This window comes from Hermetia illucens, chromosome 5, assembly GCF_905115235.1.
Source record: "Hermetia illucens chromosome 5, iHerIll2.2.curated.20191125, whole genome shotgun sequence".
Classification (NCBI taxonomy): domain Eukaryota; kingdom Metazoa; phylum Arthropoda; class Insecta; order Diptera; family Stratiomyidae; genus Hermetia; species Hermetia illucens.
The window spans coordinates 57,178,867-57,204,495 of NC_051853.1; the positions used below are offsets into that span (position 1 = coordinate 57,178,867).

At 40.6% G+C, this 25,629-nt stretch overlaps 1 protein-coding gene across 3 annotated transcripts in view; it reads right to left on the minus strand.

Moving 5' to 3' along the window:
- Positions 1–11,108: 11,108 nt before the first annotated feature.
- The window catches only part of LOC119657494 (major royal jelly protein 1), a 67,905-nt gene continuing 53,384 nt past the window's right edge, over positions 11,109–25,629 (minus strand). For all 3 annotated transcript variants that reach the window (XM_038064423.1, XM_038064422.1, XM_038064424.1), the window contains 6 exons: positions 22,000–22,300; positions 21,017–21,228; positions 20,798–20,928; positions 12,504–12,690; positions 12,179–12,373; positions 11,109–12,117 (listed from right to left, as the gene is read on the minus strand). In XM_038064423.1, coding sequence (XP_037920351.1) covers positions 11,643–12,117; positions 12,179–12,373; positions 12,504–12,690; positions 20,798–20,928; positions 21,017–21,228; positions 22,000–22,293 — 1,494 coding nt within the window. In that variant the 5' untranslated portion in view covers positions 22,294–22,300 and the 3' untranslated portion in view covers positions 11,109–11,642. The remainder of the gene's footprint in view (positions 12,118–12,178; positions 12,374–12,503; positions 12,691–20,797; positions 20,929–21,016; positions 21,229–21,999; positions 22,301–25,629) is intronic.

The window sequence follows — 25,629 nt, forward strand, 5'->3', positions numbered from 1 at the left end:
ATCTGACAAGACATTCGTGGTGAAATTCATCTTTTCCAGTATTTTGAAAAATTTAATGATAAATTTTCTGAAAAGTTATAACCTGGGCCTGGTACTTACTTTTTTTTCATTACGCTGATGAAATCAAAACGTATGCAAAAAGGGGGTAGGTAGGTAGGTATCAGTGGCTGCTCCGAGGAGCCCAATTAGCGCTTTGGTGCGCCGTTTTGATGCCACAAACTCCTAAGACCGTGACTTTTGTTATGGGAGCAGGGAGGCAGATTCCAGCCGGCTCGGATCTTCAGAGCCAGCCCGTAGCATTCACGAAGGAAAGCAGCTCTCCGACCCTGCAGCTAGAAACCTTTCTGAGGTCCCCAACGAATGGTTTACTCAGTGTCCGCAGCCTGACTCTAGCCAGAGCTGGGCAATCGCAGAGAAAGTGCATGAGGGTTTCCCTTCCTTCTCCGCAGCTTCGGCAATGCGAGTTGTAGGGTATGCCGAGCCTAGCGGCATGGTCCCCTATGGACCAGTGCTCCGCGCAGACCGCCGTAATCTTGAATGCATTTGCACGCGTCTGGCACAGGAGCTCTCGTGATCGAGCTATGTTATAAGCGGGCCAAATTCTCCTTGACTTGGCACAGCTTGTAAGCCTTCGCCATCTCAGGCCCGCGGCGGTTAGGTAATGAGAGTAGACTCCGCCCCCGACAGCCGCCAGCGGAACACCGACTGTATTCGCCGAGGGACTGCCAAGAGCAGAGCCTTGCCTGGCCAATCCGTCAGCCCGCTCATTCCCCTCTATGTTCCTATGCCCGGAAACCCAGAGGAGAGTGACCTTGAGTGTGCCGCCACCAGCCGGGAAGATGTCGTCGTGGAGTACAAGGCCTTGATGGCCGATTGGCTGTCGGTCAGAATGGCTATGTTACGCTTGGGGCTCGAATCACGCTCCAGCCATCGACAGACTTCCAATATCGCCAGTACTTCCGCCTGGAATACACTGGCGAAACCTGGGAGACCATACGACTTGAATACACCGTGTGTATTCGAGAAAACCTCCGCGCCGACTCCATAGGCCATCTTTGATCAGTCCGTAAAGAATACTGTGTCATAGTCTTGCAACACGCCGCCGGTCTTCCACTTTGCCCTGGTTGGAAGGCCCACAGCAAAGTTTCTCGTGAAGTTCAGCTTATGTGTGACATAGTCCGTGGGGGGATGCCCAGATTTCTCGTATTTCATCTAGGATGTTGCTGAAAAAAGGGGGAGGGGTGCATCTTTTCTCACCGAATATAGCCATGTGGAGTATGAAATGAAGGGACACAGTTAGTGCTTTTCGCGGTATTAGTTTTAACATTAGATTAAAAGGGAGGAGTGTGGGGGTCCGAAAGAGGTCAATCATTTCTCAGAAACTATCCAACCGAAACATCTGAAAAATTCATGGTGGTGTCTAGGCCTCAAGATACTCCCCATTATGTTATCTGCTCAAATAATGTTAATAATGGTAGATTATTATATTTTGAATATTCCTTCGAACCCTCTTAAGTTCATCCTAGATCCGTAAAATTGCAGTATTATAGGCTTACGTATATTACTTTTATTAACAAAGCTATCGTTCAAGTTACCCCTTTCACGTCAAATTACTGCTCGCCACGAGCTGAATGTCAGGCCCACGTAGAATTGGATATTGGGCATATTTAGCCCACATTCATAGTCTTGAGAAGCGACAGCTTTGACCTAGTATAACTTTGTTAGTAATGCTCTATACTGTAGCCTATATTGCTTCATGATTCTAGGGTGAACTTAAGAGGGTTTTCCTATCAATTACTAGAAATGATAATAATGTACTATTATTAACTTTATTTGAACAGGTATCGATATGGAGGGTATTTCGGAGCCTAGGCACCATATAGTGGCAGCCTCCTGATTTTTTTTAGGTTTTCCGGTTGGGTAGTTTCTGCGAATGGGTTCGTTAAAAAAATGAGGACTTTCAATCCCTCGCACTCCCCACCTTTTAAACAAATGTCAAAACTAAGACAGTTTACACAAAACCTTGAAAACAAATATGAAGGTTATCAACAAATATCTATTGCAGCATTCTAGAACATTTCATTACCATACTTAATTACTTTAGGCCTAAATGTGTCCTCTTTTGGTTTCTCTGATAATGGCGGAGAATAAATATTAAAATATCAAGTAATTTTGTGGAAATTACAGTTACGATTGCAATCATTCCAAAAATGTTAAAGGAGGCTGGTTGGTTTAGTGTACCTAGGTGGGAAAACACTTTTAAAGGAAATGTATCTACATATTTATAATATATTTGGCATATAACTCGTTTACCATCTTCGTTTTAGACTTTTCTGAGAATTTTTTCTGCATCAGTTTTTTTTAAGGTTTTACTTTGCAAAATAAATTTTTTACTTTTTAAAACTGGAAATTCCAAAATCACCATCCGTAAGATTATTTCATCATTGTTAATAAGATACCGTTTATCCAGATCCATGGTTGGATGTTCGTCTTAAAGGTAGAACCTTACGCAATGTTAGCATTGAGTTTTGCACCTGAAACAAAAATTTCAGGATGTCTAGTCATTGTGTCAATTTTGGAGCTATTTTCCCCATCTTTCTTTACATTTTCAAGTAAAAGCTTAACTGATTTAAACTAAAATTCAAATTTAGATAAATATATCGATAATGCTGTCAAAAAAACATTCAGATAAAATCATTATTACTTTCTAAAATTTGACCTATATTTGGTCTCCTTATATTTCAAACATTACTGATATGGAATACAACAATACAATACATATGTACTTCCAACTCTGTTCCATCAACATAATGATTACAATTTCATATTGCTCGGAATAAGCTGACATCTTTTCGTAGAATATGGTCAAAAAGGAAACTTATTTCTACTACAACCCCTAATGTGCGTTAACTAAACTTTCCTATAAAATTCTTTAGTGCATATAAGCACCAACGTCTGCGCATATGAATAAGCTTTTAACGAATGTTTTAGCAGTTCCCCGAAAGCTGAACGAAAAACGTTTTGTAGAGAACCCACTAATAAACTTAATTGTTGGAGATTATTTATTCCATAGAATAGATTGGCCTGGCCTCCTTTACTTTAGTAAGTATGTGTTATATACACATTATAGTCAAATGTAAAATTAAAGACAATGCGGACTTAAACAACCTTCGAATCAAACAATATTTATTTTCATTCAAGAGATAATTAGTCCAAAATAAACCTCAACAGTGCAGTTACAAAATCTCCTCTCAGGCGCGTCCTTTCCTGCGTATAAAGGAACACTCAAAGAGGGATACCCAGAAATTCAACCAAATACACGAGAAGAGCAGGTTTCTTACGGTGCACAGCTCCGGAAAACCAATACCCGAGGTTTTTGGGTGTGGGTGCGGGCTCCGGCTGTCGATATCCAGCGACCGCAGCGGGTCAGTAGCGGGAAACTTAGCCCCGTGCCATCTATTGCTACAAGATATAATAGTAGATTGGAAATGAAATCCACATCGAACCCTTTTCGTAGGAGCTTCAAGCTCGGGAGGTCACCACTGAGAGCAATGTTATTCGGCAGTCAAGATCCATTGCGGGATTTAGAAAGTAATACGGATAGTCCCCGGGTTGATATTGTTCAACATAAAATAGGTGAAAACGTGAGGAAACGGAGTAGGAAAGGGGGCGAATAGGCAATTCGTAAATATGATCGATAGACAAGGCCATCCATACGGATTAAGTGACCCGCCCACCGTAACCTATTGAGCCGGATTTTATCCACAACCGGACGGTCATGGTATCGCTCATAGATTTAGTCGTTATGTAGGCTACGGAATCGTCCATCCTCATGTAGGGGTCAACAATTCTTCGGAGGATTCTTCTCTCGAACGCGGCCAAGAGTTCGCAATTTTTCTTGCTAAGAACCGTGGTCTCCGAGGAATACATGAGGACTGACAAGATCCTTGTCTTGTCAGTAAGAGCTTTGACCCTATGATGACACGTTTCGAGTGGAACAGTTTTCGTAAGCTGAAATAGGCTCTGTTGCCTGACAACAACCGTGCGCGGATTTCCTCATTATAACTGTTATCGGTTGTGATTTTCGACCCTAGATAGGAGAAATGTTCAACGGTTGTTCGTTCTTTCAGTTTTGGTAATGGCACTGATGTTGTCACCATGTACTTCGTCTTGCCTTCTAATGTGCCCAAAGATCTCGCGCCGCCTGCTCGATCTGGATGAAGGTAGACTGTACATCTCGGGCTGTTTTTCATACGATGTCAATATCGTCAGTGTAGGCCAGTAGTTGGGTGGGCTTGAAGTGGATGGGGCCTCTCGCAATCACATCGGCATTTCTCCAGGGCCAGGTTGAAGAGGACGCATGGTTAGACATCCCCTTGTCTTAGACCATTGTCGATGTTGAATGGTCTTGAGAGTGATCCCGATGCTTCTATCTGTCATCGGACATTAGTCAGGGTCAGCCTAGTTAGTCTTATCAATTTCGTTGGGATGCCGAATTCTCTCATGGCCGTGTACAGTTTTACCCTGGCTATGCTATCATAGGCGGTTTTAAGGCCGATGAAAAAATTGTGCATTTGATGGCCTCATTCCAACAGTTTTCCATTGCTTGCCGCACGGAGAAAATCTGATCTGTTGCTGATTTGCCTGGAATGAAGCCTCTTTAGTATGGGCCAATGATGTTCTGGGTGTATGGGGCTATGTAGCCTAGCTAGATAGTGGAGACTATCTTATAGATGGTACTCAGCAATGTGATACCTCTATAATTGCTGCACTGCGTGATATCTCCCTTTCATGTATGAGATAGTCGTCAGGTATTGATTCGCTGTCCCATACTTTGAGCATCAGTTGATGAACCGCTTGCTGTAATTGGTCGCCTCCATATTTAACCAATTCGGATATAACTCCATCGGTTCCTGGCGACTTATGGTTTTTTAGCCGATGAATTGCACGGACTCTTTCTTCTATGCTTGGTGATGCCAGCATTTGTCCGTCGTCTTCAGTTGGCGGGACCTCCAACTCGCCGATATTTTGGTTGTTGAGCACCTCATCAAAATATTCACCCCATCAATACGCCCACTCAGTCGGACATCAGATTTCCCTCTTTGTGTCGGCAGGATGAGTATCGAGGTGTAAAACTTCCGCGCCTGGTGCGGTTGTTTCCTGTACTTTTCTAGTTCACAGACTTGTTGATTCTCCTAGGCTTCCTTTTTCCGTCTGTGAAGACGCTTCTCCGCTCGCCGGAGTTCGTGATAAGTCTCTGTGCGTGCCCCCGTTCTTTGAGAATGCAACATTACTCGGTATGCAGCATTCTTCCGTTCCGTAGCTAGCTAACATTCATCGTCAAACCAGGCGTTCCGACTTTTCTTTTGGCTGGAGTCAAGTATCTTTGTGGCCGTATCAGTGATAACGCTCTTCATGTCGTTGTGAAGATCATTTGTTGATGCTTTATCTCTAGGAGATCTGTTAGCTGCGGTTGTTCCGGCATCAATTTCCCCCTTATAGGTGTTACAGAGGACTGTGTTGTGAATGGCTTCAGTATTCACTCTCACCTGATTGTTAGAGGGGATTATAGGCGGTGTTGTAATTCGAGCTCGGAGTACTATGCAAACGAGATTGTGGTCCGAGTCTATATTGGTCTATATGATTCCCCTTTGTTCTTTCGTTCATTACGGTTGATAGGTGGCGGCATTCGATCAGTACGTGGTCAATTTGGTTGAAAGTGGTCCCGTTTGGAGAAGCCCCCGTATGTAACCCCTATGATCCCCATAGGGCTAGTTATTGAAGTTGGACTTGCAGGAGTGATATTAGGCATTCAAACAGGGAAATTCCTATTGCTACGTTATTCAACCGGGAGATCGTTTATCTAATCGTGATTTGAGATTTTGAGTAATCTGGGTTCGAAAAAACACCGCAGAAACTTAATTATATTACAATGGTAAGAAAATTATGGGTGTTAGCCTGCCATGGTGAACTCCGGTTTTAGAAAACTCACATTAGTTTTGAAAGTAAAACATCTACAAAAAATTACTGCGAGTGAGATTTGCTCTCATTTAGAGCTAACTCACTTACGGAGCAACAATACCCTAAAGTGCCTAGTTTAAATGATAGGAATGACAGTTTATTGGAGATAAGAGAGAGGAAAATAATTCAAGATCAACAACATACAACAAGTCGGAAACCAGAAGCTCAGCCCTTCACGTATGAAATGTTCTGTTGATTCTTTATGTAAAAATATTTGGCTGCACGATGGTTCCACTTATATATAGCTCGCAGTGTAAAGATACTGAATATACCTATATTCAATTCGGCGTGGTACTGACTTTTTATCTATTAGAAAGTAGTTATTTGACCCAAATGGAACAACTTTTACCTACTTTAACTTTATTAATAATAGTATGATTTCCATCAAACTTTCCAGTATGATGCTTCCTATCAAAACCTATCCTACTACGATTTTACGGATCTAGGATGAACTTCGCAGTAAATTTTCAAAATATAAAAATATCCGATTATTAACTTGATTTGAGCAGATATCGTAACGGGGAGTATTTTGAGCCCTAGGATAGGACAGGTGGACAGTTTTTAACAAAACTTTAAAAAGCGATGCCAAAAAAAATTGAGCTTCAACAAAAGTATCTTGTGATTAATTGTGCCGAAGTCGACGTAAATAAGTTAGATAAGTAAGCCTTCTATTCTTTTAGCCATAAAGATAGTGGTCTTGGCAATACCTACGTAATCAATGTAAAGAAGGGAAAGAGGTGGCCAACCACTTCATATGCAGCTGCCCGGCCTCCACAGACCTTAGACGAAAATACCTCAGTAAAGTTTTCTTCAATGAAGAATTTGCACACTCTCTCATTCTGGAAAATGCGGCCGCGGCGATTTTAGAGAAGAATAGAATGGGCTTAACAAAAGTTCTGTGTCTACGGCTCCCCCCGCTTAATCGAATTAAGTAGCTGTAAGATGGTTAAAATGCGTTGTATCGTATGAGAAAGGTCAGTTGATAGGGAATTGGGAAACGGTTTTATTATTGATTCCAAAGAGTTAAGTTTAAAAAGAGAAGACATCCTCAAATACGGTCCAACCGAAAAAAGTTTCTAGTTGTAAAATATTAAGAGAGTATAATACCTAAAAACTTTAGTAAACTTAATACTGAAAAACTCTATCGGAGCTGGAAGCGTCGCTGGACGTGAATATTTCATTCCATTTTGTTGATTGTGAAATAAATTTATTTATTCAAGAATATATTAAATTGCACAGAATAGAATAAAAAATAATAAATAAGCTTTTAATAGCCTAAATTGCCTTGAGTGCGATTTCTCCTTTGCAATGCTAAAAATTGATTGGTCCTGCGTCCGAGGGTACCCGACAAATAAGATTTTTATGATGTAGTGGGCAGCAGGTCCGATGGTATTAAAGTCGCAAGTATTAGTCAGGTCTTCTAATATGACCTATATGACGGTCCAGAAAACGAAATTATTAAGCAGTGAGGTATTGGACTCTTCCACGTTCACTATTTTCAAAAGCGGAAAAAATTCTGGAAAGTGCGAATCCGGCACAACTTTTGTCGTCCACAAGAGTTTCACTCGCGACATCAAAGTATTCAGACCAATGAAAGACTGAAAATAAAATTTTTGAACGTTCTATAGTCTCGTTTGGCCCTTGTGATAATTTTTATTAATTTCAACGCAAAGATTGGAAAGAGCAAGACAACCGTGGAAGTACTGGGACCTATAGTCTACGCAAGATACGTTGCGAGGAAGCAGGATCCACAAGAGAACATGGACCTCATCAAATGGAGCGACGTTCAACAAGATTAATCAGGTCCTCTTTGGAAAACCCTCTAGTTTGGTGAAAGCACGAAGCGAGTCCAGAAAGGAAATGTACTGAGGCTCACACCGTGCAATCTGACGCCCTCTTCCAAATAAAACAAAATCGGTGCCATTATGTTGAAAACTGTAGAAGCAGTATCATCCATTTTGAAAAATGTTGATCCAAGTTCCTACTAAGTCCGGTATGCACGCAGTCAGCCGTTACCCCATTAAAGGAAAAACCACATTTAGGATTTTTAATGGATGGTTCTTAACATTGATCGCTTGTATGACCCAGCTATCTTCCTGATCGGACGGTAGATACACTGAGTAACCCGTCTGAGAATATCGATGAGCATTGGGCCGCCATGAGAAACGCCCTTTTCTATAGTTATACGCAGGTCGTAAGCCACGTTACGAAGGGACGCCTTAAGATCTGGCTAACTGCGGAATCATGGAAGCAGATCGATGAAGGGAAGGCATTGGACACTGCGAATGATGGCGGGTGTGTCGCGCTAGAACTCCCATATCGAGCGAAATCCCGAGAAACTCAGCATAACGTACGCCATGACAGGAGAGAAATTGCTATTGCGCTGATTAGGGAAGCAGAAGATGATTTCAGAAGTGTATACCGCATCACGAAAGAGCTTGTTTGTGGTTGCAGATCATTCAATGGTGGGTTTGTGAAGGACGTTAACGGTTGACTTTTAAATGCACGAGGGCGAGCAGCTGAGTGGGTGGTAAGAACATTTCACCTTTTCACCTTCGTTCTTAACCGTATCACATTCGGTGAATTTCCTCCTCATGTAAATGAAATGGAAAGTCACCGTAATTTTTCGAATACGAACTGTTCCTCCAAGCTGAAGAGAAATAATTTCGGCTATCAATGCACTCAAACGGAATAAAATTCTGAATGTGATAATTGGATTGGTATCTGCATGATCCCTGCCGTGGCAAAGATAATAGCTAAAAACATCTTGGAACGCATCTCGAATGCTGGATATATACCAGGCTGGTTTCTACTCCGGACCCTCCTGCATTCACCACATTAACATCGACAAGTTTAGATTTTTGCTTCACCTGCTCTTTATCGATTTCGGGAAAGCTTTATATTGTGTGAACAAGAAGTGTATCTGGTATGCTGCACACAGGAGGGGCATTCCGAAGAAACCAATAGATATTATCAGAGCTATAAAGGATGGTAGTAAAAATCACATACTACACCGTGGTAAACTTTTGAGGTCCAAAACGGAGTGCGCCAAGGTTACATCCTGCAACCGATTTTATTTCTTTGATTTATCGGTGACGTTCTTCATGCTGCTTTCTCCGTAGGACAAGGAGGAATTCAAGGATGATGCCATTTTTCCCGGAACGCCTCGACTGCGTTGTTAACATATGTCTCACCGGGTCATCGAGCTTGTCGAAATGGCTCTGGATTTGGAAAGAGCAGCAAGTAGAATTGGACTGAATACCAAAAAAACTAACGTTCTTAGTCTGACGTACCATCATACTCTACCTATCTGCATTAATGGGCATTGAAGGCGTCGATCAATTTATATATCTGAAATGCACGGTTTCTGCTAACGATGGCCCGGACTGGATGTTGTCCTATGTATTAACAACGCTAAATCCGCTTTCGCTGTCTTGGAATTTGGAAATGCAGTTATCCCAACACCAAGATCAACTTCAGACTCTTTTGGACTAGTGTTCTTTCTGTGCTGCTATATGGGAGTAGCACATGGAAAGTGGCCCCGACTGTTGCTCAAAAGCTCCTAGCGGTTGTCAACACTTGTCTGCGTCATATCATCGGGGTACACTAGCTTGCTACTATTACAAACGAAGAACTTAGTCGGCGGACAGGCCTGCACAAGTACGCATTGTGATCAGCAGGCGGAATATATGAGGATATGGATAGGTCACATATGAGGGGCGACAATTGCATTGCAGTGGAATCCATTTTCCCAAGATGGCCGACGGCTGGGTCGCCACAGAAGCACTTGGAGCAACTAAGTGGGGGGATCTGAAGCGCATTTCAAGTAACACATATACAAATGTAATGTAATTTATTCTTTGAATATATTTTTTTGGCAGTCTAGCCAAATTGAGTTCACTAACTATATGGACACGTCTCATAAATGACGAGACCTCTAAATTGAATGATAATTTTAATTGGCATTATTTAAAATCTGTGTACAAGTTGATGAAGGGAGCAACAGATAAATTCTTGCCCAAACCTGTATTTTGCAGGGACGCTCGAAGGATCGTTATCGGTTTCATGGAGCGGACAAAATCAATGGACTCACTATTTCGAATGAATACTGTCACATTATCTATACTGCAAGAAATCAAGACTGCATTAAAAATGCTGAGAAACAGAAAAGCCCCGAGTGTGATGATACCTGCTGAGCTACTAAAGAAAAGAAGAGTGACGATGGTGACCAAACTTTTTGAGCTCATTTGTTCTGACGACACTGTGATGGAAGATTGATGGAAAAGTGTCATTTGCCTTATTTATAAAAAAGTAAATAAGCCTGCTGCGGGAACTACGGAGGGTTATTGCTACTGTTGTTGTTATAATCGGAAGGAGGCTCGAACCTTTTACGAAAAATATTATTGGCGGATACCAGGCTGGCCCAAACGTTATTTAACATCGTTCGGGAGTATACCTACATATATAAATCTGAGAGACGCTAGCCGATTTATGTAAATAGTATATAACTCAACAAATCAGCGTAGTACATGCTGGTTATATAAATATCGTGGCACTCCGAGAGCGGGGTAAACAAAAAGAAGGTCAAAATTCTTGATACAAACCAGAACGAGAACCAATCAAGTTGATCGTTTTGTTTATTTTGACACAACTTTCACCAAGGACAACAAATAGCCGAAATCAACCGATGGATCATGCTTGCCAACAAAATATTTTAACTCGTACTGCCGTCTAGTAATCAGGACAATCTTAGGCAGTGAGGATGGACACCGAAGAGCGAATGAGATACAACAGTGTTATATCTATTATACGACAAACCAGAAGATCCATATTAAGATTAGAAAACTGTGTTATATAGAGCTGATGTTTATCAAAAGAATTGCCACGCGCCTACTCAAAGCAAGGTAAGGACCGACGCTAGACTGTAGAGCCATTGAAAGTGAAATAGAAGTCGCTCTTTGTATATTACAAAATTCTAAACGATGTCTATTATTATTGCAATTCTCATTTATAGAAAACATGACAATATAGGAAAACATATGTTTTTATTTTCAGGATTTATTCTAAAATGTACAAATGGAGAAAAGTGTATAAATAAAATATAATATTACAAAAATATATACATTTACAATTTTAAATAATTTCAGGGTTTGAAACTTACGTAAAGAATGTTTCGTGGTAAAGCACCTTCAATAAGTAAGCACAACATACGTATTACACATGTATGGCAGATTCAATGTTTTGAGTATTCTAGTTTGATGATTTGTTGTTAAATTAACTGTGAAGTATCAATCTATTTTAACATCTACCACTAAATTGTTCTGTTAATGGAAACCTCAGTGATAAGTCTAGAAGAAAAAAGTGTTAGGACTTTTCTAACGATAAATTCTCGTGCAAAAAAATATTTCTTGAAATATATATGTACATGTATCGAGTTTGTAAAGTTAGGTTTGTAGCATTTAACAAACATACTGGGAGCAATGTTCTCTTTAGAACAAATATTCTCTCATTTTTTACATGTAATCCATTTAAAAATATACATATTTCTATTAGAACACAAATTGTAAAGGAGAATCTGGAAAAAGTAAAACTGAATGAAAATGAATTAATCTGAAATGAAATTATGAACGTGTTGTAAGATGAACATGTTTGTAGGCTGTTCCAAAAGCTGGACGGCTGAAAGTGGCGTATGATGTACTAGGTACTGCAGTGGTTTGAATAATTCGTTTGCCAGTGTTGATTGCAAGGAAGGGGTTCGTTATACCCTTGCTGCTGTATCCAGCTCCTGCAAACCGAACGGGAGCACCCAGGTTCTGAACATTTGATGGAACAAACGAATATGGTGCTGGCGGGCGGACGGCCTGATTGTATTGTCCCTGTGAGACTCCGAAAATTGGATTTGAGCTTGACAACACTGGCTGCCCTAAACCGCCAGCTGAGAGTCTCAAGATTCGAACGTTGATTTCGCCACGATTCACGTTCTTCAAGAAATATCGGTGGAATTTCGATGAAATCACATAAATACCAGTTGGGTCATCGGCAGCGAGGGACATATCGGCAACAAATTGGAGAGCTTCGGGATCGTATGCCAAAATCCTAAAAGTAAAGTGAAAATAATAAAGTGATTTTGATGTTTGAAGAATTTTCAGTTCCTTACTTTTGCTCGCTGGTAACTGGGTTCCATGATGCAACAGCTGTTTCAGTCAATGGGCTGAAGTAGACGCTTCCGTCGATAGGGGATACTGTCAATCCGATACCTTGAGATGCTTTTCTACCAACTAGTTTTACTGGAATAGCTTGATTTCTTGGGAAGGGTCCTGCGCGTAGAGCTTCAGTGGAAATTGAGAAGAGACTGAAATCGGGAGATCATATTAGTAACGGCATAAGAAAATTTTTTATCAACTCGTAGAACCAGGAGTCCTAATCCTATGTCTTAGTTACACTTACTTTAGAAGCTCATCAGTATTTTTTTTAAAACTTACCGGTCAGTAGCCAATGGTTGGAAATATACAAGTCCTGCTTTAGCATCAAATCCTAATCCTACTATTCCATCCATAAGAGTGAACTTATCATTTCCGATTGTAGATTCGGCAAAATCTGGATCTGGGAACATAGACGGATGAGACAATCTCCATGTTAAGTCACGGGCACTATCGTAGACTACGATTGCTGCAAAGTGAGAGATATTAGGGATTATTATTGAATTCTAGAGAACAGAATATCAGCATCAAACTTCATTTAAAATCGTTTGAACAGATGAGTCGATAAACGGTAGAAAGCATGGAGCAGAAGAAGTTAATTAGTTTATGTTGATTATTCTATTAAATTTGAAATATTTTTTTAAATCAAATATTTTTGCTGATTCAATTAAATGGGGTGGGACTATTCTGACAATACAGTAGCCAGGTTCGAATCTCGGTTTCATCATGATCTGTTAGCTGGCTACTGTGACCTTATCAGTTAATCAGGATTAAATGTGATTATAATGAATGTGAACAACAATCTCGTTGAAAATAGTACTAGTTAACCAACCACTCCGCTTAAGTGTACTGTGGGGTGAGTTTCACGATCCAAAGATCTGATATGGACAGTGACAGAGTTTTATTTATTAATAATCAATGTCGAGCAATTCTGCACTGCATTTTTTTAAATAGTTATCACGGAAAACCTCCCAAACCTGTAGCTCTAACAAGAATGAGGCATAGCGCGCACTTCAAACTAATAACCATCCCTAAATTGGAAACAATATATATATTAATAAACCATTTGATAAGTTACATAAGGCTAACTGTAAGGTTTCAGATCATCATTGAACGATGCTATTAGTCATAATCCCCCCCCCCCCACCCACTTTCTGGTGTTCATATATTTCGTGAAAAAATCGGGCATTTTAGTAGTGTAGTGTAGTTATTTGTACCAACTTTAACAACGGATTTGAATTCATCCGATATATCGACAGTCCGATATATGCCGAAGTTATTTCAATAACAATATTAAATTGAGGTTGTTCTGCACCAATGCTCACTATGCCCGCTATTCGGGAACAGGACATGGAAAGTGACCACCATTTTCAGCACAGACAATGTCGCAATGAGGTAGTTAGTGGAAGAAACACGTTCGCGTACTAAATGGATTCCCATCGACAAAGCGGAAGTAGCATTGGATGGATAACACATTCAGGGAGGATGACAATTTCGTTGCTAACACGAATATCATGTGATGGAAAACAAATTGCCACTAGCCGAGAATGCGCTTTGCCTCATATGCGGGACTATGGTTATTATCTTTTCTGCCGGTCAAAGGGTAGTATAGGTTCTAGGGCGAAAGCGCGGATTGGAAACGCCTTATGAATCAACAGCAAAAGTTCTACTCAGTCGCATGGAAATGTGACTTGAGTGACAGAAAAAGGAATTCTAGGCGAACCAACAGATCTGTCAAATACGGGAAGCAACTCATCAGAGACGCAAGTTTCAAAAATAAATCACTAAAATTAAGCCTTATACACCTGGATGCCCATTTTGTTGAAATGAAGAGGAAAATCTGATTACCGGCCGCATTGGAATGTTGGAACCATGGGTTGAATAATTTGGTATTCTGCTCAGCAATCAGAATATAGGCGACTTGGAGGTCCCGCCAAAGGAAGACAACGAACAAATACTGTTACTACCAAGTACAAAAGTCTACGACTCACGGTTTAAGACTCATAAATCGTCAGAAGCCAATGGAATTACAGGCGACCAACTATACAAAGCGGTTCATTAACTTATTCTCAAGGTTTGGGATAGCGTATCATTCCATACACCAAAGAACTGTACACCGTAAGGTCAGGTAAAAGCGGCAGGATCTTTCTCGAAACCCTCCACCAGCGACAACGATCTAAGACAGGGGATGCCCTATCATACAGCCTTTCTAAAGTAGCCTTGGAAAAAGTGATATTCGATACTGATGTAAATGACCTTCAAGTTCACTCAGCTTCCTATGACGACGATATTAACATATTAGCGAGAACAACTCTTCGCTATAAACTACAACGCCATCAAAAATAATTCGTCAACTAAGAACAATAAAGATAGAAGAATACCCCAGAAAGCTTTTAGGGATATCAAATTGCCGGACTTCGACGCAAAACGTTGTAGGAGCATACTTAAATTTGAGACTAATAATAAACGGGTAAAAGGAAGGAAGATTAAATGTACCGAAGACCGTTCACTCTCTGCCCTCAGAGTAGCCGGGTATCTCTCACTCACCAACCTTGGTCACTCCAATTTCACGTTTCTTTGGCGCTTAAAATAATCGCCCACCATTTAATTTGTAGCGGCTTAGCGCATTTTTCATTTCGTTTCATCTTAAAAGGTAGCCATCCATGATCGAATTGAGGGCACAGCTTTGTGTCAGTGGCGGTAAACAGATAAAAGCGTTTTGTGCGAATATGGTCCATCCCCATTTTAATGACTCTACTATCAAATATAGAAAGCTAGAAAGATGGGACAACCATTTAATAAACCAAGTATTGACAAATCTTAAGTCGTGAATATCGATAAAATTGATAATACATTCACCAAGAGGTTCTAGGGAGAAACAGTGTGGCAGCTGCGTAAAATAGGATAGCAAGCCGAAGCGTCGAGGAAACACCCGTTCAATTTGTTCATAAGTGAAAAGCCAAACCTATCAACCCATAGATCGTGCAGAAAAGAATCAACAGTCAAAGATTGAAAAGTTCTGTTACAAATGGCCCCAAGAGAAAAAGACAACAGCAAAAACAGAGATAAAATCACTAGACAAACATCGCGTCTGTAAAATGAAAAATTCCAGGCAGAAAGACAAGCTCGTGAAAATGAGTTTTCAAGAGAAAAGCCTGTGGTGATAGGAAGATCTACACACACCAGACTCATTTGGTCAAAAGGCCGTTCCCGCAGCGGTAAAGCCTATGATAAGGCGTTGACTCCAGTGGTAAACATGAGACGGTGCGAGTCCTACTCCTGTGCTGCCAGTGCACGGTAGAAGCTTCATGTCCGGCACATAAATGTGAACAGTTCATACCCAAACGGAGAACTGGATGTAGAGATCGTCATAAAGCAGCCTGAAAGCTTTTTCGTACTAGTACAATAGTTTACGCAAGAGCCTATACGGAGGGGCTGGAACTTTAAGGCAGTAGCTATTCTCAGAGAAAGATGGTAAAAGATAAAAGATTTGCCTATATTCTACGCTACGTCGAAGGTGCAGTTATGGAAGATCATAGTAGATAAGGCAAGCTCGTCCAGTCCTTGTGTTTTCAAAACTTGAGGATTCCCGTCGACAACTAGATGGTTATCAAGAAGGAGGGGCACCAGGTGAACAGCCTACCTTTTTTGCTCCGCATAAATGGAGTGTACCTTTAGACACTGGAAAACGCGGATTATAAAGTGTATTTCGGAATCAAGAACTCAAAGAGGAAAACGAATAACGCCGCCAAAGAACTGTTGGAAGAGATAAAGATCGATGGCCCAACGGGGACAGACGAACTCCTTATGCAAACAGAGCATGCGTGTCCGCCTCAGCTAATCTGCAGATCTTTCTCCTGCACGCTTTTATGTGTCCGGACCTGAGTTCCAGTGACCTAGCCCTGGTTAAGCATGGCATAACAGATCAGCTCCACCGGAAGAACGGCAATGTAAGGCATGCGCTTTGGGGCAACTCGGAAATCAAAGATGTGGGTCTGTCTTTGATTTTTTTATTAACACAAATATATCGCGATGCAGCAAAGGCAGTACACAAACCTTCCATTTTCCTAGCTCGTGAACTATTACGATTGGGAGGAGGTTCCTACTAACCGACAATTGGACTTTCAGGGTGAGGAACAGGGGAATGTCTGACCAGAGATCGTTTTCAATTGATAGTTGGATACTTTTCAGTCTAAATCTGGCTGTAGAGGTACCCAACTCTTCCATAGACCAGCAAACTTTCCGGTGCGCAAGTTAGTAACATTGGCACGACTGAAAAACCGAAAAAGGGATTCGAAACCATTTCCTGCCAAATACAGTAAGAACACATTGAAGATCTGTCCACCATCAGGAACCTGACAGGGAAGTCTTCAACATGTATTAAAGGCATAAATATTGGCAGCCATATGAGGACTGCCTGAAAAGGTACAAGGAGACATTATGACTTCCAAGAAACGGTTCTGGTTGGACTATTGTCAAAACATTGAAAAGAACAGCGAATTTGCGATACTAAGTAAAAAGGAAAAGGAGGCAGATGCGGCCATGAGTCTGCGAACGAGTTTCCATCAACCAGACTCACCTCTTTCGCAATGAAAACCCTGAAACATGTTCTAGACATCTATTTAAGGATAATTTGAGAAAACCGCTCTTCGCGAGGTAATTAGCGCCATTGAGTGATCGCTACAGTACTAACATTTTATCCAAGCTACCTTCCTGGATATAGAGGGAGCATTCAATAATGTTAGTATGAACGCTATCAAGAAAGTCTTAACGATGATATAATATCCATGCTAAGAACTAGGATAATTCAGACTAACATGGAGGTTGGGATTGATAATGATGGACGAAATTTTAAGCATATTGCACAAAAGCGTGACCGTGGTGGGTTATGTTGATGACTTAGTAATATTAGTGTCAGGGGTGATTCCTTGTGAGGAACATTTTGAAAAGTTTGCAAGATGCGGACTCTGGACTGCGGGTTAAGAAGGCCTGCATTGCCTTCAACACCTCCAAGAGGACCTTTTTGTAAGGAAATGGAGTCATCGGGCTGAGGACGGTTCTAAAACTGTACACAACCGTGCTTCGTCCTATTCTAACGTACCATTCTATTATGTTGTGGCACACGTTGACCAAAAAGTACAATAGAATTAAATTTAATAGAATTCTAACGACAGCATGTTCAAGTGCCACCAGGGTCCTATAATCTCGCCCGGCTGTTGCTTTCAATGTGCTCCTATATTCCCTTCTCCTTGATCTCCACATTAAATACGCTGTACATGATTGCCAGACTATCTGAGTGCGGATATTGGACAACGAAGCCATCCTAGACCAAGTAGCCCGAGAACTCTGGGCATCCCTACGGGCTATATCACAGGCAAATCAAGCTTCACAACGAACTATGCAGTGGACTTCCCAACCAGCGCAGAGACACATAGAGCGATTCTGACCGAAAACCAAGCTCACCAACTCAGTGTCGAAATCCTCTAGGCAAATGAGAGTACCAGTCTAGGTGGCACGATCAAGGTCGCCCTCCTCTATGTTCCCAGCCATAGGAACATAGAAGGGAATGAACGAGCTGACGGACTGACTAAACGGGACCTTGCCCTTGGCAATCTTCCGGCAGGCACAGTCTGTGTCCCGTTGACGACTGTCAGAAGGGAAATCTACTCGCACTACTGATTTCATATGGCGAAGGCTCACCACCTGTGTCAAGTCAACGAAGATTTGGCAAGCTTATAATAAGATCCGATTACAAGAGAGCTTGTGCTATATGCGTATAAATGCATACAGGATCACCACAATTTCCACGGAGCAATGGCCTATAGGTAACCATGCCACCAGGCTTGGCGTACCTTAGAATTTGCATTTCTGAACCTGCAAAGAAGTGGGAGATACTCTCAAGTACTTATTTGAGATTGCACAGCTCCAGTTAGACCCGGAAACTAAGTAAACCATTATTTAAGGACCTCAGACAGATGTTTAATGACAGGATAGAAGAACTGCTTTCCTTTGTGAGTGCTACGGGCTGGCTTCGAAAACTTGAGCCGGCTCAACTCTACCCACCTTATTCTTACTACAGCAGTCATAGGGGTTTATGGCATCAAAACCGCACACCACAACGCTCATTGGTACCGCCACTATGCCTTCCTACCTACCTACATCGAAGATAATATGCTCGTGGAGCTGTGAGCAAACAATTAAGTAAACGCTTGCATATACAAATAATGGTAGTTTGCCACTATCACGATGAATGAAAATATGACATGAAACAGTGAGACGGGATTCCTCATAGATTCTAGAGAAGACATCGTGGAGCAGGAAAACAACAAGCTATATAGGAAAATGTATCCGGATCGCATAGTGGTCAGAGCACTAGGCTGTCCCACAAACGCAAACTTCCAAATGAGATAAAGTGAACAAGTTACCAAATCGCCGGACTTCTTTAATGGCGTCGCGGAAACACTCGGAGATGGCAATTGTTACAGCATATTGAGCAACCTACGCACTATGAAGTGCGTGCGGCTCTTCTGAATAAGAGAATCAATATTTAACATGTAGACGCGAATTTCTGTGGCCCCCACTAATTTGCTTGCACCATGCACCAAGAAGCCTTGCCCACTTCTTGAAAAAACGCATGCATGCACTGAGATACACGTCATAGTATTTGAATCATTCGAACGATCTTTGCAAACAAAACCTTATTAAAATCGGTTCAATGTCTGTCTGTCTGCCACAAGCACTTTTCTCAGAAACGGCTATACTGATTGACACGAAATTTGGTGGGAAGGTGGGAACTGCGGACCCCCAGACATGTAGTGAGTGATATCCTTCTAGGTTGAATTTAGGGGGGGTCCCCATACATGTAAAAGGGGGGGTGCAAACATTTTTATTTTTATTTTATCAAATGAAAGGTATCGATTAGTACTTTTCGAAGCCGGGAGGAGGGGGGCGGAAAGGAATGATTTCTTTAGCGGACCTATTCTCAGAAACTACTAAACCAAAAAATCTGAAAAAAATCATGATGCTGCCTCTATATGGTGCCCAGGCCTCAAAATACTCTCCATATCGATATTTGTTCAAATTGAGTTAATAATAGTCTACTACAATATTTTTGGGAAAATTGAGTAAAACCCCCCTTACGCTTATCCCAGAGTTATAGAACTAGTACTAGTACTAGTACTAGTACTACTAGTACTAGTACTACTAGTACTAGTACTACTAGTACTAGTACTACTAGTACTAGTATAAAATATAATATAATATATAAATACAAATTTACAACAAGAAGTACTAATTCTAACATGCTAATACATAACAGGCTACGTACAAAAATAGGATAGTTCTACACTGAAATATACTTACAGAAGAAGCAAACAAAACCTTTCATACCTGAAGCGTCCAGCTTCCAGTTTCCCGACTTGTTTTGTAGCAACATTCGTACATGTTCGTGGTTGCGTATTTTCGAGTAAGACGCGTGTCACAGCAGATAGATAGTAATCTAATTTAACAAGGCTTTGTTCTTCAAACATTTTTAGCAGGAGTGAAAAAAAAAACAGATATAACTCCCGGACTATTCAAAAACCCTTCAACAATAAAATTAGACCGTTACATTATTTAAATTCTGGAATTGTGTAATCCGGAAACAAGTCGTGCAGCAATCTACATTAGGTGTTTATTTGGCGCTATTCCCCAAACCTTTCAACTACATAGTAAAATCGAAAGGCTAATGAAAAAATGTTTACCCATTTATTCGTATGACACGTATGTATCTATGCCGTTAAGTCACCGAAGATTGAATATACGTTATATATTTGTATATTCATGTACGAGTATATTTTCCCTGTAATGAATAGTTACGTGCAAGTTTCCTTCCATCAAGGCAGCTGAACCAACTGTTGGCTAAACCTTTAAGCGGTAGATGACAATAGCAGATAAAACTAACTAAGCTTGCAGGTATTTAAAAATAAAAAAAATAAACGTGTAAGTGCATTTGTGACGAATGAGCCATTAACCTGCATCTGCGTGCAAAATAACACTAGCTTGATTGATAGTTTGGCTGAGGTGCATCGAACGTTTCAAGTGATGCATTCTTTCACTAGATATTAATGCCTTGCACTTTCCTTGGTGCATTTAATAAATCGTTCTTTTAACTGCTTTTCTTGATTGAGCATTGATATGATTTTATGGAAAATTACACCAACATGCAAGTGCAAGCGTGTGGTATAATTTGAACTAAACAGGGTTCTCGGTTCCAACTAATTTGATCAAAGTGCTTATCTTCTCCATGCTTTCTCCATTCATTTCTGGAGTTTTCGTTCGAATTCTCCGGTAGACAAGGTTTATGTGTTTATAAACAAAAACAATTGGTAACAAAAATTTCAAGTAGTTTAGATTCATTTAACAATTTTCTACGTCAATCATTTCGAACAATGGTAATTTCAGATTAAAGCTATTTTTTAATACCAATTTAAAGACATTTTATTTCAAGAGACATCGAGAGGTCTCATTGTAATTAAATCAAAACCACACAAACCGTCACAGAAATGGAAAATAATTTAAACGAGCGCAAAACATACCTGGTTCCACAGTGTCGCTTATATAAACAAAAACATCATCGCAGTTGTTTTCTGGTTTTGATGTGGTTTCATCAACGATTAAATTGGTAAAAAGAGTTTCCCCTCGTCGGACTTCACGTGGGAAATCAATACTGAAAACAGAAAAAGTAAAATGAAACCACTTCCTTTCCCAAAATGCACGAAATGCATCTGAAAAATTCAAACAATTTAGCAACTTACCGTCTGACAACTTGATTTGTTGCAAGATCAAAAATTAAGATTTTCGGTGGGCATGTAATTTCATAATCTTCCAATGACCGTGAAACGCCAGCATCCAGAGCCCAAAGCCGATTACAAGAGTCAATGCGAAGGCGATAGACGGACACTAACCCAAGTTCGCTGCAATTATAGTTTCCCAAGCTTGTGGTGTGGAAAGACCAATCCGGGTAAGCCTACGAACAGGTTGAGTTCATAATTAGTTAGCCAATTAATTTTGAGTTAATATGAGAGCAACATATGAAAACATATGTATCAATAATTTGTGGTGAGAAAATGCGCAAAGCAATTTCATATTATTATGATAATATGAATAAATCACACATCACACACCGAAAATCGTGAAATCTGCTTACAATTGTATTCCAGGAAAATTAATTCTCATGGTTTGCACAATTGCTCCATTTGATTTTATCAGAACGACGAAAATTGCACAGGAAATACAGTGTAGGTCAAAGGATTAACATATTTTAAAGTTAATTCAGCACTAATATATGGGATCTAAATTTCACAAAATAATTATACTCACTACACTGTCAACCATTGTTCACAGTGGGTAAAACATAAATGTATGAGAGAAATATATTGAATATATTTCACATTATTTCCATTTAATTTGTACTTTCGAATGTAAATATGGTCGCACAGCAATTTAATTAGAGGAATAATTGGTACGTCTCAACTTTTGATATTTATTTTATATTTCCTTCACCATTGCGCCAGCCAATTCTGCATTCAGACGCGACATAATAAGGTATCGTTAATGAAGTAAAAAAGTAATGATTTTCAGTTTCAATATCATGGAAAGGTTTTTTTCTAATTTAAGAGTCAGAATTCTACAAAATTTATTTTAGTATTTTTTTATACAAACTGTATTGAGTCCCCCATATGCAGTGCCAAATTACAATTCATGTACTTTGTGTAATAATATCATACATCTATCTTACCTGCAACACAGGTGAGTCACCGAACTGGTCGCGTTGTACTGTACTGACAGTGGCCGGAACACCAGAGAAAAGACGTGGTGTTGCTACAAAAATGCGATCAGGGGACAGAGCTAAGCCAGTTGCAACAATATTTTCATCATTAAAAAAGTTTTTATCGTTGACTGGCGCATCCCATTCAAAGTTATAGTTAATTAAGTTCCATTGTTTGATTAATCCTAATTGTGGTCCATCACCGCCCGCTTGAAATGAGGTGCTGATAAGTATCAGGCCGTAGAAAAGAATGAACCATATCATTTTAAATCTGAAAATTTCAAAAGATATTTGTTAATTTTATTTAAAAGAAAATATGTTTTCAAAGAAGATTTATAATTCATTAATAGATAACTAAGCTGATAGGTATTTATCATTCGCATGCTTCTCAAGAGGTGCCAATAATAAGAGAAGATCCCATGGGTGAATGAACAATAATATCGACATTCATATAAACATAAACTTCTTTCTTAAATTTGATACTGTTTTTATAAATGTTTACACAAGAAAAAAATGCGAAGTCAATGGAACGGAAAATATATTGTCTTTGAGAGACTTCTTTTGTCTGAGCCACAAAGATTTTCAGATAAGACCGTTGAATGCTATTCAACGGATGGTCACATCGTAAACTTTTGCAACTGCGAATACCTTAACAATTTTTATAAACAAGGACATTTCAAAACTATCATTTCTTATTCGTCGAGACATTTTAATTTATGATAAGCTTTAAACTGAATCCCGGAGGCCTAAGGTCAACAAAACAGTTAAAAAATTATTATAGATTGTTCACCGAAACGTTGTGTGGCTATGTAAGACATAATTCACGAGATAGGAAGGTCGACTCGATTATCAACGATTTAGATTATGAGCCGATTCGTTTGTTAGACCAAAATCTTATTAATCTAGAAGAATTGGGCACGCCAACCGCATTAGTGGATTTTTCAGAGAAACTATAATAGCCCGTTCGGTGTTGATCATACACTCGAACGGATCTGGGAAACTCACCTCCCCTTTAGTATTTGATGCTCTGTGTCACGCTACAAATAAGTCTTTTATTTACTTTATTTCTGTGTGCTCTTGAAAATGTGGAAACACTTTTGCAAATCATATGTGATTTCTTTTAGAGCTCTAAGGGGTGGGAGATTCCACAGATCCAAACTTTTGTCAACTCATTATTTCGCTTCCTTTTATTATATCATTTCTATTTATTTTTGAATTTTGAATATTTATAATTTCATTTTCGTTTATTCTTTATTTTTTCCTATTTTAAGTATTTATTTCATATTTCCTTCTTTCTCTATTACTATATTTTATTGTGTTCTCTTTTCTTATTTGCAATATGCATTTTAAGGGAAAAGGGTAGGAAAATCGATTTAAAAAATTTTTTGTTGTATGGAATATTGTCAGAAAATTTGACGTCGTTAGGGGTAAAACCTTTCCAGTTACAAAGAATTGATTTTCCTTGACCGTTATTAAGAAGATGAAAATCGCATACGAAAAACAGGATGCAAAACCTGAAGCGCTACTCAAGCATTAGAGAATTTGTCATTGGATGAAGTAAAAGGATGCTTTGGAGCATGCAGCGACTGCAGGCGAGTTGTTTCATTGAGTCAGAATCGACTATTTTATGTAATTTTTAAACAATAAATGGTTTCAGCAGTTTATTTATGGATCATTGTCAACATTTCTCGAATACCCATTGACCGATTTCGCTTAAACTTTGCACACTTATCTTACATACAGAATATTCGATTCTACAAGAAGGACTTATTTTTTCCAACTACAATTTCTTTTTTTTTTAACTAAAAAGAGCATTTTTTGGAAAAAGTTTTTGTCCCCAACTTTACCAAAAATTCAAAAATGAATATTTTATTAATTCCTTTGTTCAAGGCGGCCTAGTCTGGTTATGCTTCAGGTTAAACCTTCTCGTCTTAACCGCTGCAACCGTCTTCGGACGGGCCAAGAGTGCGTAAGGCCGGGCTGGGGGCAGGCTCATCCAATTGACGAGTATTTGCTTGTCTGCTGGTCATATGTTAGAGGCAAGTAGATCTGGTGGGGGATGAGCTGAAGCAACAGCCCGGGAATCGTCCTCCTTGCATTGGAGAAGGTGCTAATAGGACGCCAAGCCATGGTGGAAAGGCATACGCCGAGGGCTGCGTGGCCAATGAGGCGCTTGGTTTTTAGTATACGAACTCTGAATACTTTGGGCACCTTCGGTTTCAAATAAGACACTTACTCTGGTCGCCGGGCTAGCCAGGGTGGATATTCTTCCGGGACAACTGGTGGGGCCAAGACTCAATTTTAAAAATAAATAAACCGACAAAAGAAGAAGAAGTGGTAATGAAAGACACATGATCGGAAGACGAGCTGCTGGCATCCAGCCAGGAGACAGTAGCCGCCGAGAGGAGTACACTCGATGCCAGCTGAAGCACCGCTGTGCTGAAATTAACCATAGGGACCTCTTGGAGTGAGGCGGCAGACAGACTTGTGGTTCCCAACCTGGAATTCACTGCCGTCAAACCGGGTGTACCGAGTATCAGACATATCACTCCTAACCCGAAACCCTCGACGTCGGGGAATCCCTCAAAAGTAAAGACCGGCAAGAACGTCGGTCACCGAAAACCAACTAAGAAGCGAATAGCCACTGGTATCCCGCTCAAGAGCCAGTACCATGCATATTCTCAGCAAGATTGCTAAGAATAAGAAGGCCGGTACTGCCGACGAACGGGATGCAAAAGACCTCGCTAAATACCAGGCGATTGTTGAGGAATACAACAGCAAACGCCTGACAGACGAGCAGAAGGTGCAGTCCATCGCTCCGAAACGCAATCAATCTCAAGACGAGGTCGAGCAAGATCACAAGCGAAGAAGATTGGGCAAGTTCTCAGACTCTAAGCAATATCTGAAGAAAAGTACGCAGCAACAGCCGACGAGCCACAAAATGCGAAACCCTACAGCGACGTCGCCAGAAGCCACTTACGTGTCGCGCTGGCGGATGGTAATTCCGCGAGCGGCAAACTAGCGCCGGAGGTGTGGACCAGTGTTGAGGCCAGGCTGTCGGAGATGGTTATTGAGCATCTCCTGGACACCGAAGGCAAACACACACAGATTCATCCCCTGCTTTGATTCCTCTCAGGTAGTCCGTGGATTCCACGCTATAGCTTGGGAGGACCAATTCTCCAGGGATTTTCCCGGTTCGTGCGTCGCTAAGATCGATGACCTGAATCCAATCAGCGCCGCCAACGAGCTGTTGGAGGGGACGGGGACTGACGAACACCCCACGTAAGCAGATTATGCTGAGGGCAACGCTGATAAATCTGCACCACTCGAAGTGCGCCTCGGCTAATCTACTTGTCTTCCTCCTAGAGGAAGACATCGACATTGCAGTAATACAGGACTCCTGGGTCGAGCAAAGGGCTCCAAAGCAAATATTTTAATTTATTCCAGAGCAGAGGAGACGCTGACCAGGACAGACCTTAAGCATGTATCCTCGCGAGGAAGAGTTTGTACGCTTTGCAGTCCCCAGGTCTGAGTTCCAGCGACCTAGTCGTGGTCAAGCTAGAACAAGGGGGGACAGAGAATGTGTATATTTCCTTGGCT